The sequence below is a fragment of the Thamnophis sirtalis genome, unplaced genomic scaffold, assembly GCF_051295495.1.
Source record: "Thamnophis sirtalis isolate CommonGarterSnake01/CBP01778 unplaced genomic scaffold, rThaSir2_p1.2 scaffold_1, whole genome shotgun sequence".
Lineage (NCBI taxonomy): Eukaryota > Metazoa > Chordata > Lepidosauria > Squamata > Natricidae > Thamnophis > Thamnophis sirtalis.
In genome coordinates, this window is record NW_028261381.1 from 57,743,226 (window position 1) to 57,757,334 (window position 14,109).

At 44.8% G+C, this 14,109-nt stretch overlaps 1 protein-coding gene across 2 annotated transcripts in view; it reads right to left on the reverse strand.

The window, feature by feature from the left end:
• Positions 1 to 1,470: 1,470 nt before the first annotated feature.
• ERCC3 (ERCC excision repair 3, TFIIH core complex helicase subunit) overlaps positions 1,471 to 14,109 on the reverse strand; it is a 29,074-nt gene continuing 16,435 nt past the window's right edge. Inside the window, exons 11-15 of one of the 2 annotated variants that reach the window (XM_014067353.2) lie at positions 13,495 to 13,591; positions 13,169 to 13,286; positions 11,705 to 11,823; positions 3,718 to 3,870; positions 1,471 to 1,873 (exon numbers count right to left, since the gene is read on the reverse strand). In XM_014067353.2, the coding sequence (XP_013922828.2) occupies positions 1,739 to 1,873; positions 3,718 to 3,870; positions 11,705 to 11,823; positions 13,169 to 13,286; positions 13,495 to 13,591 (622 nt within the window). In that variant the 3' untranslated portion in view covers positions 1,471 to 1,738. Of the gene's footprint in view, positions 1,874 to 3,717; positions 3,871 to 11,698; positions 11,824 to 13,168; positions 13,287 to 13,494; positions 13,592 to 14,109 lie in introns of those variants that run through there. The other variant, XM_014067354.2, reaches the window with a different exon arrangement.

Consider the following 14,109-nt stretch of genomic DNA (forward strand, 5'->3'; position numbering starts at 1 on the left):
CGCGAAATTCAAAGGAACCGCAGGGGAAATTCCCAAACAGCCGATTCATGTAATCCTCCGGCAGCCGCTCCAGCGAGGGCACAAAGGAGGGAGGCGGGGAGGGGGGGGGACCCGCTCCGACAAGCCAAAGCCTCGGATCTGACCGCGCTCGCGGGCGGGTGCTATCCGGCGTGGAGAGCAGCGCTGGGAGACTCAGCTTCCTTGCGCGCTGATGTTAAGGGAGGGCAGGCGGAGAACGCCCCACTCCAGCTGTAGCGATCCGATATCCCTTTAAGGGAAACAGCGAGGGAGGAATCGGCTGGCAGCAATCTGCCGCTTTACCTCCAATCCAGCAAGAAATCCACAGTGAAAACCAAGTAAATTCATCCTTAATCTTGAAATATTAGCAATTAATCAAGAGAGCGTTGAAAATAAGTCTCGTAGGCTTGACTGAGTAATAAGAACTGAAGAGGAAACGGAAGTCCAGTCAGAGGAGGCGTAACTTTGATATTTGCATACTCAGTCTCAAGGCTAGAAGGCTAAGTTAACCCATGATTGGATTCCCGGAGCAGCACACAGGAGAACCAGAAGGTATACTATCTTTGTTCTCTGTAACCTCATAATGGTTTCTCAGTTTAGGTCTCACCTTTTCAATCGCTATTAAGGCACAAGTCTTTGAAATCAACAGGAGTGGTGTGTGAGTAATGATTGTTGGACAGCAGCTTTTGTAATTGCTTTCTCTCTCTTTGAACTCAACACTTATCAAAGGTTTTTTTTAAAAAAAGCGCTTGGCAATTGTTATTATAGGGTTTTACTTTACTAAGACTGATCACATCCCAAGCTGCCTCTCACTAAAGCAAAAGGTAAGGGAAAATTTAATTTGTTTTACTTGATGATGTTAGCTTGACTCGTAGTGACAGTCATTCTTTATGTTTGTCTTTGTGCCTTTTTCTGACAGCTGGGTAACTTTCAATTTAATTACTTCTGTTGTATGCATATTTATCAAACACCACCTAGGGAGAATATGTCAAATGAACTCAGCAGTCATGTCAAAATGACATCTTGTCCTTTGACATTTTCTAATTAAGAAAAGGAAGTACACATTTTTAATATGAGATCATGGGAGTTATGCAGTGATGAATTTAAAAGTTTAAAGTAAGCTGGAATGCTAAAATTTGTACAGCATATATAGTGTGTAGTACACTGCATAATTTTTATCTATTACTGTATAAGAACATAGTGATAATGAATGAATCCTAAGCCTAGTACAACTATCTGAATTTTTTATGAAAGATGAAGTCAAGTATCCTTAGCAGAAATCTGTATATGGTTCAATATTTCTACTCTTTTTTCATCAGTAGTCTTTGCAACAAATTTCCAATAACATTTCCTCAGCTTTATACTTTTCCCACATCCCAGCCCCAACAGCCCGGCTAAACCACTATAAAGTATTTAAGATACCAGAATAAAATCAGGGATAGGGTGATGAGAATCTTTTAATATAGAGTGTTTTTATTCAGTGCTTTCAGGTATTTGCACCCTTATGATCATCTTACTACAAATATAAATATAAAACACATTCAAATATTCTTAAGAATCTCTGAAACTGTTAAATAAAAATAAAGTTAATAGTATTCCAAGAATATAGAATACTGAAATAATTATCTTCAGTTGTGAGCAAATTGCTTATTCCATTTCCTTAATTATGAAATAATATGAAATTTTAACATTTTTATAGCTATAATGCATTTTCCTGATATTATTTCCTAAAGCGTTTAAAAAGTGGGTGAATATGTTTATTTGAAGATGCCTTGCTTCGTGAGGATTGATATTCCATGTAAACTGTATCATCTGCTCCAGACATAGAACTCATTGCGCCGTAATGTCGAGATATCTAGAAAAGAAGAACATAAAATTTTAATTTTATTTACTTATTTAAAGAATTTACATAGCCACCCATCTTTCAATCAACTCAACCAACTCTTGGATGCTCTCAATCAAAAATTAAAATCCATATAAAAAGAATTAAAAGACATAAAAAGAGTTTTCAAATAATTTTAAAGGACATTATACCTTCTTTATAAATAAAACTACAGCCTTTTTCATGCAAAAATTCATGTGACACTGAATTATTTACATTTAAACAGCCGCTCACATCTAAGTACCTTCGCAAAAAAGTCACATATATGTGATTGGAGCACGAGCAGCTAGAATAAATCACAGGATTTGAAAAAAATCCATTCCTAAACAACCAAATTAGTAATTTAAATTATGAAATGGAAAAGTTCCTTAAGTGCAAGAGAGGGCTAGTGATAAACACAGGCTGAAAGAAGGGGAGGAAATTCTACATTTTTTTTTCTTAGTATGCTGATTTCCATGTTATTTTGGAAGACTTCAGGGGGAACTTTTGTATGGTCTAGAGTAATTAAACAATTCAGGTTACAGAAATGAAATTAAGCTGAATTTAAGCTGCTATGGGCGGGTGGCATTTCTCAATGCTGTCCCCCAAGTGTACCTTTTTACATTCTCTATTAACTGGAAGACCTTCCATAAACTGCAAAGTGTAAAACAAACATAAATAACTATGATGTTCATTGGTGTGCTATGCTGATAACACTATTCTGATAACTGAAAAAACAAGAATCTCAAGCTGTAGTAGTGATAATTAAGGAGCACAATGAAAAAAATGGAACTAAGATTAAGAAAACCAAACTAATGCTATCAGGTACAACAACTGACATGAAATGGCAGACAGCTTTTGTCGTTTAGACTCAATCAATAATAAAGACTTAATCAGTCAAGAAATATGTCACAGACTACTAGCACTTGGAAAAGATATTCATATTCTGTGATATACCTATACCAACAAAGATCAGAGTCTTACAAGCTATAGTATTACCTGTGAAGCTCTACAGAAGCAAAAGTTGGATTTTAAAAGAAACCTTAACCCTCAACCACTGAGTGAGGTGGTTAAGCAACTGCCCATGTGATTGCTTTGTTCAAGAACAACAATCCTGGCACTCCAGGTTGCAATCTCCCAGGTCATTAAGCAGATCAAGGAAAATAACTACTCTGAAGAACTACTCCAGCTCTGCATGGAATTGAGGCAGGTAACTCTCTCGTTTTCAAATGTTCCTGCAGCCTGCCAAAGGATTCTCCATGCACAGGGGAAATCCTTCAGTGAGCTGAAGAAATAGAATTGAAATTCTGAAGATTTTAGCTTCTTTCCTGCACCCCATGGAATTCTTTCAGCTCCCCTCTATCGTCTCTGCTTATAACCTCCTCTGATGACTTCCACTACTGGCTTTCTGGGGAAACAGGCAGGGAAGTCTGCAAGTATCATTCATATGATTGTGGGGCAACCAGCTGTAAATGTGAGCCAGTGGCCAAGCACCTGAAAAGCAGTCATGTCACTTGTGGGTGGGGGAGACATTTTACAATGTCCAGAAGTGTTTCATGGGCTGTAAAGCACCCATTCCAAGGCTGTCATAAGTCAAGGATCACCTGTACAGTGGTGTTGGGTACACTATCAGAAAACCTGAAGGACTATGGGGATTAATACCATTGTAGCAGACAGGGAAAAGTCCTAGGCTATAAGCCAAAACATTCCCTTGAGTGATAAATGTAAAATTGTAGAGAGATTATTTTCCTGTTATATAAAATGTTCTTAATTGTGTCATTTAAATGATGCCCAACTTACACAACTGACTCTGGGATCTTGATATAATAACTACTTGCCTGAGATGACTTGGAACCATATTCTCCTGCAACCACCTCTTCCTCAGCATCCAGGTCAGAAGCTTGTAAAACCTTTTGGAGGAGCTGCTGCTGCTCTTCTTTGGATGAAAACATAAGTTCTTCCTCTTCCATACCTGCAAGTTTAGTAATTACCTGGAAACAGGAAAGACAATATTATTCTATTCGATTCTTTACCATTGTTTGGTCTCAAGGGCAAAGTGCCTATACAGAGTCTTATTTGGGAAATTTTAAAAGTTGAGAAAGATTTTAGTGGAAAACTAGCTCATACTGCATATGCTTCTAGGGCATGATTCATACTATCAGTTGTTCAAATGCTGCAGCACACTAGTCTCCAGTGCACTGCTCGGAGAGTCCAATAGTGGGTTAACACAGCCTATCTGCCCTTGGACTGAGTGATGTTTTTCTGTTGACCACGCCTCCCTTTGCCTCTGCATGCTCAGTTTGAAAACTCAGTCCACCCGTTGGGACCGTTTTGGGAGTGCTCCAGTCTAAGGTCAGATAGGCTGGAAAGTTTCCCACATTGGACCACGTTTGACTTCTTAATTACAGAATTGTCTTTCTATTACAAGAACTGTCAGGTTTGATTCCTGGAGGTTTGTGTCGCTTTAAGAGGGCACCCGGGCTTCCTCTGCAGCCGCTGGTCGCAAGCGCTCCAGGGGTCTGTGAACCCTCGCCCAGCAGCTGCTGGCGAGTGGCAGGGGCAGTGGGAGACCATCCCCACATGAGCCCAGGGGTTTAAAACCCCCAGCCAATGTTCTGGGAGCCTGCAGGCTTCTTAGCTGCTGGCCAACTCGGCTCTCAATTCTGCCCGGCAACAGCGGCGACGGTTGAACCCTTCGCGCGCTTTTCGGGCTGTGAGGCGAAAAAGAGCGGGAGGCGGCTGCGCACGCACCCGCCACCATTTTGGATCGCTCCAGAGCGAGGCCGAGAAGAGGAGGACGCGCGGCTCGTGAGGAGAGCGGAGTTCTTTGAAGCCTCGCTTGTGGAAGCAGAAGGAAGAGCGAAGAGCCCAGGCAGCTCTAGCAGAGATACAGCCAGCCCTCAGCGACTGCAGAATGCCGCAGGGAGGCTGGGGACTAGTCCGGGGAGCCAGCTAGTGTCCCCCTCCAGAGAAGAAGAAGCTAAGTCTCAGGAATCTGAGGGCGGTAGGAGGAAGGAATCTGACCAACAGGCGGCCCTTCCCTCCTGAAGAGTCTGCAAGCGTCATTTGAGCCATCTTTGGCCAGCTCGTGCCCATCCCTGCTCCAGCTAGCTTCCAGGCCCCGTGGGTGCCCTGAGCATGGCAGAGGAATGCAGGGAGGCCTTAGGGGAGCAGGCAGGGCCCTCCAGCAAGCGCAGCAAGCTGGATCCCTCAGCTAAAAAAGGCAAAGGGCACAAGGGCTCCAGTGAAAGGTCTTCACCAAGAGCCACAGTGGATCCCAGGGAGGTCTCTAGGCCCCACCAGGCAGAACCTAGCCCTAACCATCGCAGCAGGGAGGTAGCTTCCCCTGATCGTGAGGCCCAGGCCCTTGGGGGGAGTGAATTCCTGTCTGGGGATACTATAGGTCAAGGGATCCCTCTCCTGAGGCTTCTTGGGGGTACCCTGACTCCCCTAGCTCCTCCATTGGGGAGGAACGTGATTCCATCCAGGATTCCCTGGGTGAGAAAGATGAATCCAGCTCAGGAAGGGCTGGCCACCGCAGGCCCAGCAAACAGAAACGGAAGAAGGGTAATGGTCCTGCTCTCTCGGATGAGATGAGGGACATGATTTCCTTGGCCATTTTCCAAGGGATAGCTGAGGGTATTAAGCACAGGGGTTCTCGCAAGGCCAAGCCCCCAAAGAAAAAACGCCAACCTAAAGCCTCCACCTCTAAAGAGCCTGTATCTTCTTCTGACTCCTCCAGTCCATCTCATTCTGAGCTTTCCAGTTCTGAGCAGCAGGAGGGAGAAATTTTCGTCCTCTCTGAGGACAAAGACCTTACCCCTGACAAACCGGCCTTCACTGGCCTCTTCAAGCCGTCTTTATTTAAATCCATCTTGCACAAAGCCATGACGGCTACGGAGCTAGGGCCCTCTTCCAAGCCTGAGGCTGCTCAGGCTTCTACATCCAAGGATCACAAGCACGGCCTGTTCAAAGAGACAGTAGCAGCACCTGAGGTCATCCCTGTACCTGACCTCTTTATGGATGCGGTACAGCGCCAGTGGCTACACCCAGGCACACTGACCAACCCCAGTGGGGGTGACAGGGCATTGTATGCCCTGGAAGGGAAGATGGAGGACATCCTGAAATTTCCTGAAGTAGATGCCCCGGTTGTGTCCCTAACTTCCAACTCAAACCTGCCAGCTGAGCTCCTAGAGGGACTAAAGGCAGAGGATAAGAGGTCGGAAAAGGCGTGCCAGAAAACACACATGGCGTCTGCCTGGGCCATTAAGGCATCCATCTCTGCTTCATTCTTTATCAGGGCCACCTTATTTTGGCTGCGCTAACTCAGATCTCGGCCGCCCCCCAGGAAGTCTAGATGGCGCCATGAGCTGACCAAAATTATTACTGCTGTTGAGTATTCGGCGGATGCCACCTTGACAGCTGCTAAATTCTTGTCCAGGGCCCTTGCCTCCAATATCACTTTACGCCATCTTCTATGGCTCAGGCATTGGCAAGCCGAAATGAAAGCCAAATGGAAGCTGGCATCGGCCCCATTTAAGGGAGGTCTTCTGTTCGGAGATGCTCTAGACAAGTTTGTCACCGAGACTAAAGACAAACGTAAAATCCTTCCTGCAACTCTTAAGAGGGGTGACCGTAAGGGGGCGGGGTCCTTTCGTAAGAGACCTTACAGAAATCAGGAAGCAGGGCAATCTTCTCACCCTTCCTCCTACCAGAGAACCTTTCAGGCAGGGGAGGGAGAGGCACCAGGACAGATCCTCCTTCGGTTCTCGTGCCAACCAATCCCAGTCTTCCTTTCGGAGACCATTCCGAGGAGGCGGAAACAACAGTGGTAGCTCCCGACCCTTTCGTAAGGGAAAGTGACGGTCGCGGGGATCCCCCCCATCGGAGGTCGGCTGCGGCTGTATGCCGACAGGTGGGAGGAGATAACATCGGACAAGTGGGTCCTCAACACCATTCGGAGTCCTGGACTTTCTAACCTTCCCCCAGAGGAAGTTTCTTCGCTGCCCTACCCCCAGGAACCCAGAAAAGAGGGAGCGCATGAGAGCAGAAATCCGCCATCTCCTAGAGATAGAGGCGATAGAGCCAGTCCCCAGGGATCAGAGGGGAGGGGCTTCTACTCTATCCTATTTCTTGTGCCCAAGAGCTCAGGGGGGTGGAGGGCCATCTTGGACCTCAAAAGCCTGAATCAGCATCTGGCTTACAAGAGGTTCAAGATGCAGTCACTCCACTCCATCCTGGACTGTGTAAGGGAGGGGGACCTATTGACCTCAATAGATCTCAAAGAGGCCTACCTGCATGTCCCCATCCATGTGGCCCACAGGCGGTTCCTGAGGTTCTGTTTGGAAGGGAAGCATTATCAATACAGGGCGCTTCCCTTCGGGCTATCATCTGCGCCCAGAACATTTACCAAAATACTGGCAGTGCTAGCGGCTCACCTCCGCAGTCATCCGGTTCGTCTGGAATGTTATTTGGACGATATAATTATTCATTCTCTCACCACCAAGCAGGCACACCGTGATGTTACCCTAACTGTGCAGACTCTGCAGCACCATGGCTTCTCTGTCAACATGGAGAAGAGCCAGTTCCGGCCGTCCACCTGTATACAGCACCTGGGTGCAGTCATCAACTCCACCTCCTGCCAGGTATTTCTTTCTCCAGACCGGCTGTCCAACTTGAGACGCAGAGTGAAACACTTGGCAGCCTTGCCAGGTCGGTACCAATCATCCAGCTTTCCCAGCTCCTGGGGATAATGATATCGTGCCTGAAGGTGGTCCCCTGGGCTCGTCTCCACGCCAGGGAGCTGCAGTGGTTCCTGCTGCCAATGCAGAGGGCCAAGATCAGCAACTCACACAGGCACGTTCAGCTCCTGCAGAAGGTGATCCGATCTCTGGCATGGTGGAGGTCCAAGGCAGTCAGGAAGGGCTGCTTGTTCAAGGAGCCGGAAAGGCTAGTTGTCACCACGGACGCCAGTCTCCTGGGGTGGGGCGCCCATTGTCAGGGTCACCTAGCCCAAGGCCGATGGACTCAGAGGGAGGCTGCTCACAGCATCAATTGGCTGGAACTGAGGGCAGCCCGCCTCGCATTGCGAAGGTTCTCCGCTCTCGTAAAAGGGGCTCATGTACTGTTAATGACAGACAATGTGGCAACCAAAGCACATATAAACCGGCAGAGGGGCACTCGATCAAAGGCCCTCATGCTCGAGGCGGAAGCTCTGGGCAGGTGGGCGGAACGTCATCTGGCTTCTCTCAGTGCAGATCACATCTCCGGCATCAGCAACCGGGAAGCAGACTGGCTGAGCCGCCAACGCATCGACCACTCTGAGTGGCGCCTGCACCCGGACCTGTTCCAGCAGGTCGTGAGGAGATTCGGCAAACCGCAAGTAGACCTGTTTTCCACACACACCAACATACATCTCCCACGCTTCTTCAGTCGCTGCCCCTAGCAGAGGGGACAAACACGCTGAGGTCAGAGTGGCCTCAGGGACTATTGTATGCATTCCCTCCTCTTCCACTTATACCTCAGGTGGTGAGCAAGCTCCTGGTCGAAAAGGCAGACCTTATCCTCGTGGCTCTCTTTTGGCCCAGAAGGCCCTGGTACGCAGACCTGGTCAGTCTCTCAGTTCAGAGACGGTGGCGAATCCCTCAGGACCAAACCTCACTCAGCCAGGGGGCCGTCAGCCATCTGGAGCCCCAGTGGCTACAGCTAGCCGTTTGGCACTTGAGGGGGAACTCCTGAGGAAGCAGAAATTCTCTGACCAGGTCATTCGAATGATACAAGCATCCAGGAGACCTTCCACTACTAGAATCTACGACGCCACCTGGGCTGCATTCTCTCAGTGGTGCAAGGCTAGAGACATAGAGGCCTCATCAGCCTCGATTACTCAGACCCTAGACTTCTTGCAGGAGGGTCTAGATAAAGGCCTTGCTGTCAGCACCCTTAGACGTCAGGTTGCAGTGCTGTCCACTATCCTGGCCAGGGGCTCCTCTCGTTCTCTGAGTCAACATCCTCAGATTAAGAGCTTCCTTAAGGGAGCAGCGAACATCAGCCCTCCAGCTGTTCACCGGTATCCGTCATGGGACCTTCCATTCGTGCTTAAGGCGCTGCCGAAAGCTCCATTTGAACCTTGCGCACGACCAGTCTATGCCACCTAACCATCAAAACGGCCTTCTTGGTGGCTATTACGTCAGCACGCAGGGTTTCTGAGCTGGCAGCTCTTTCTGTCAGGGAGGACCTGTGTGTGATTCACCCAGACAGAGTAATTCTGAGACTTGATCCGTCCTTTACTCCGAAAATTAACTCTCTGTTTCACAGGTCTCAGGAGATTATCTTGCCCAACTTCTGTCCCCATCCTTCTCACCCTAAGGAGCGTGAGTGGCATAAGTTGGACGTGAGACGAGCCGTGCGCACGTATGTAAAGAGAACAAAAGACTTCCGCCGTTCAGAGGCGTTCTTTGTCTCCTTCCTCCCTGCGTCTCTGGGCCACAAAGTCTCTTCACACACAGTGGGTCGTTGGTTACACGCTTGCATAAAACTGGCATTTGAGCACCAGGGCAAGAGGGCTCCGTGCTGGGTCACCGCACACTCTACTAGGAGCGCAGCAGCTTCTGCAGCCTGGGCGACCCAGGCATCTATTCTTGACATTTGCAGAGCGGCCACGTGGGCCTCCCCCACGGCCTTCATTAAAAACTATAGAATTGACACCTTTGCCTCAGCCGAAGCCTCCTTTGGGAGAAGAGTATTACAAAGAGTAGCTGAAGTTCCAGAGGCTCCGGTGCTTCCCCACCCTGGGACTCAATAGCTTGGGCATGTCCCACTATTGGACTCTCCGAGCAGTGCACTGGAGAAAGACCGTTGGCTTACCTGAATGGTCGTTCTCGGGGCACTGCGAGGAGAGTCCAAACCTGCCCAGGGTGTGGTTTTTCTCTTACACGATGTGACTGTATTGACTGTAACTGATTACAGGACTGTCTCCTTCGTTTTCAAACTGAGCATGCAGAGGCAAAGGGAGGTGTGGTCAACAGAAAAACATCACTCAGTCCAAGGGCAGATAGGCTGTGTTAACACACTATTGGACTCTCCTCGCAGTGTCTCGAGAACAACCGTTCAGGTAAGCCAACGGTCTTTTTGTTATTTTTTCCTTGATTTATTGTCACACTAGCTGTACCCGGCCACGTGTTCCAGTCTGGTTAAATGGAAAAGAAAGAAAAGAGAAAGTGCAAGTTACTAATATGTTTAATTTCACAGTGCTTGTGGATATACAATATTTTTGTTGTTCCATTGTCTGTGCAGATATAGAGATTGTCTGGTTTGCAGACTCTAGAATATGCAACATATAATTGTCCATGTGAGAAACAATTTTCAATTGCTGGAAAGAAGTTGGAATGGGCACATTTACCAACAGCATGTGAAGAAAGAAACATTCCCAGGGTGGTTCCCTCCAGGCAGGGTCATGCCGTTGCCAGCAGGGTCTTGCCCACCTGGCGGCCCTGCTACTCGCTGCATCGGCTACGGCTCCCTCGGCAGAGGCGGCCCCCGCATGGAAGTAAGCCACGGTGGCCCCTGAAAGAGCTGCCATGGAAGATGCTCCCGCAGGCCCCAGCCTGGCACCCTCCAAGCTCCCTGTGACGGGCAGCCTCCGGAATACTATATTATACCTATAATATAGGTATATAAAAACATGTGCGTATTCAAATGCAACGTTGTGTCAAAATTTCAAAGCAATCGGCCTTACCACTCATGCTGGCAAATGAGGCATGCTGCGGATCCGATCAGCCTGATTATTCTGGCTGGCAGGTTCCAGGAGAAGGGCCTTATCTGCTATTGCTCCTGCCCACTAGAACATCTTGCCCTAGCCCCATCTTTTCATAAGGGCCTAAGATGTAGCTCTGCCAGTCTGCTTGGGCCCCAATGGGGGAACAACACAATGGAGGTGGTTGAGTAATACCAGATCCCCCTTCCCTCCTCCTTTCCTACCCTCCCCATTTGTCCTTGGTTTTAATGTCTGATTTTAACTTTTTAAGTTGTAATAGTATATGTAACTGTAAGCCTCCCAGAGATACTTTGCAATAAGATGGGTGGCCAATAAATTTTATAAATAAATACTAAATAAATGTGGCTTTGCTTGTGAGGTCACAATATATGACCTTGAAATACAATGATGATCATAGATATGAACCAATTGTCAAGCATCTGAATTTTGATCACATCATGGGGTCGCTACAAAGGTTGTAACTGAAAACGGTCATAAGTCACATTTTTCACTGCTGTTATAACTTTGAACAGTCACTAAATGAACAGTTGTAAGTCGAGGAATAACTGTATAAAATTTGTCCCAGGGGCAGAAACATAATTACAATGCAACGGCTGTTTCATTTAAAATAATAAATTTAAAATGGGACTGATTTTCAGCTGCTACAATATAATGAAAATATTGGACATCTAGTGGCACATTGGTTTGACTGTAGTACTCTGAAACTCTGCCCACGGTCTCGAGTTTGAACAGTTTAAACCAGTGGTTCCCAACCTTTTTTGGGCCATGTCCCACCTAAGCATCTCTAAAATCCTGATGCCCCCCCCCCCCCCCCCGGTGACATATAATTCTTACTTTACTCAAAATATGAACTCTACTCACACGGAGGAAGCTTAAAAGGCCATTGGTTTAAACAAGGTTCAAATTACCCCCATTAAAAATCAAATTGCTCCCCTGTTGGGCATGGGCTCCATGTTAGGAACCACTGGTTTAAATACTGAATATCTGAATATAATAAAAATTAAAGCCAGTTCTGTATTCTCAGTTCTGTAAATTACAAATTACAGAATTACCTTAAAGCTGTAACCTTGATCTACTAGAAATCTTTGACGTTTTGTAGAATATGCCATTTCTTGAGTGTCCTGAGAGACCAAAGAATAAAAAAAGGCATTGTATTCCTCTGCAATCATTCCTGAAGAAAAAAAAATTAGCAATGGAAGATTAGCTCACATCTAGCAAGTCAAAACTTTCAAGAAAAACCAAGTTTTGTTGGTTTTCTTTTGTCTACAAAAGTTACTTCCTATAATTGCTTTCTAGTATCCTATAATTAAGTATACTGATAACAATATTCTGCCAAATTTAAATGTATACATTAGCAAAAGAAAACCCCATTTTTTCTCACCTAAAAAATCATGATTTCTTCCAGGAAATTTATAGTAAGTGCTTTTTTTCCTGTTAATGCAAAATCCAGCTGATCTGGCACATGACCTGTACCATAATATATTGCAGCAATTTTGCCCTCTGAAGGGGAGCAAATCTTCACCCTGAGCAGAAAATCCTATCCTTTCTTTAGTAAAGTGAACATACTTTCAAACAAAGCATTTTTCAGCCTCCCATTCCCTCTCAACTTTTTAAAAAGAAACTGTATCGTATCCATCTGAATCCTGGAGGCCTCATTGAAAATAAAGATGATGCAGAAGACATCTCACTTTTTTTTACATTAAAAGAATGCTTTAAAATTACAATGTTAGATGGAAAAGGAAGTCCCCAAGATAGCAAACCAGGTATCTCACATGTCAAACTGGGTGCTCCAATTTTTACAGAATAGAAAGGATGTAATTTATCAAATACAGTTTGCTAGCATAATTTTAATGTTCTTAATTTGGAAATTTGTGGAATACAAAAATGCATTTTATAAGTTCTAGTACGTTTTTACTCTTTGTTGTAATTTAACTGCTGACAGAGGCTTAGTTTTGGGTCTAGAGGAAGGAGTACTTTACACTAAAATACCAAACACTCAGTCAGAAAGTACTTATATGCATTAGTCTTAAAAACACATCTCATACTCAGATGTCATTATTGCTAACTTTATACTTTGGTTGGTCAAGCTGCTAATGGAATACCTCAATCACTCTGTTTCCTTTGGGGTAGTGTGGCATGAAAAAATATTTCTCCAAGCCCTAATCACATTGTAAAATACTACTACAGTGGTATTACAATTTTGGCAAAGCTGCCATCAAAGTTCACTCAGAATAAGCAGTCTCTTTAACCTAAGATCTACTAAACTGTATCTTTAAATAACGAAAAATATTAAATGTTTGGAGGAATGATTAGGCAGGAAAGAGAAAACGATAGCCCACTATTGAAGTACTTTTTATAATTATTTTTGAATTTTGTCATAACCTGCAATCTTGAGCTGACAGTGACAAAACAGGACAATAGCAAATTGTATGTGCTTAGTCAGCTAAATAACATATTACTTTCATGCTTCAGTTCCATTAAAATTACAGAATCTTGCAACACAAGACTCGATTTACCTTTTTTAGCTCTCAAGACTCGACCCAGCCTCTGAGCCTCCTGCCTTCGAGAACCTCCATGAGATGAAATCTGAATGAGAACATTGGCTTCTGGCAGATCAAAAGATGTATCACCAACCTGTAAATTCATAAGGACCCTTTAGGAAACAAACTATATTCTCACATTAACATAGATAACCAAATCTTAGTAAAACATATTAGCTTGTGGCCAATAATGAAAAACACATGAATATGAAAAATAAAATAAAAACAATTTACAGATTATTCAAAATAAATACTGAACCTCTCTAATTAAGTCCAATATCAAGCAGAGCAACATGAATTACCTTGGAGATAAAGATGGTATTGATTTTGGGATTGTGTTTGAAATTCTGCAGTATTTGCATTCTCTCCCCCTGTGCTGTAGGCCCATAAATATAAGGTCTAAAAGAGACAATATGCATACATGTAAAGGATCAAATAGTTATAATATTTTACTTCCTGGATTCAGGTAGTTCATACTATTATAAATATATTATGATTAAGAAGATAAAAAAACGGCAGCAATATGTTTTCACTATGTAATTAAGCTATACTTTTATAGAAGAACTTTCATTTTTTGTAGCATTTTTTCTCTCATTTATTTTTAGTTCACTGGATTGTGTTCCCACTCATTTGGAAACAAATTCATTCTGTCAGACAACCTTTCCGCCACAGAAATAAATCCTGACAGTTGTAAAATGTTATGTGCTTGATGTGTGTCTCATGACTCAACAGATCAGTGGGCGGAATATATCTGCTAATCCTACATGAAAGGAGAGAAGCAGCTGTTAAAATAAAAAAGGCATTTTCTTCAGCTGAACCAATGAACTTGTACTTAACAGCTGTGTTCTTCTTTCCCCTTTCCTCTTATATCTGATCAATCTAAATTGCACTTTTGAATTAAATTGTTCTGGTCTCAA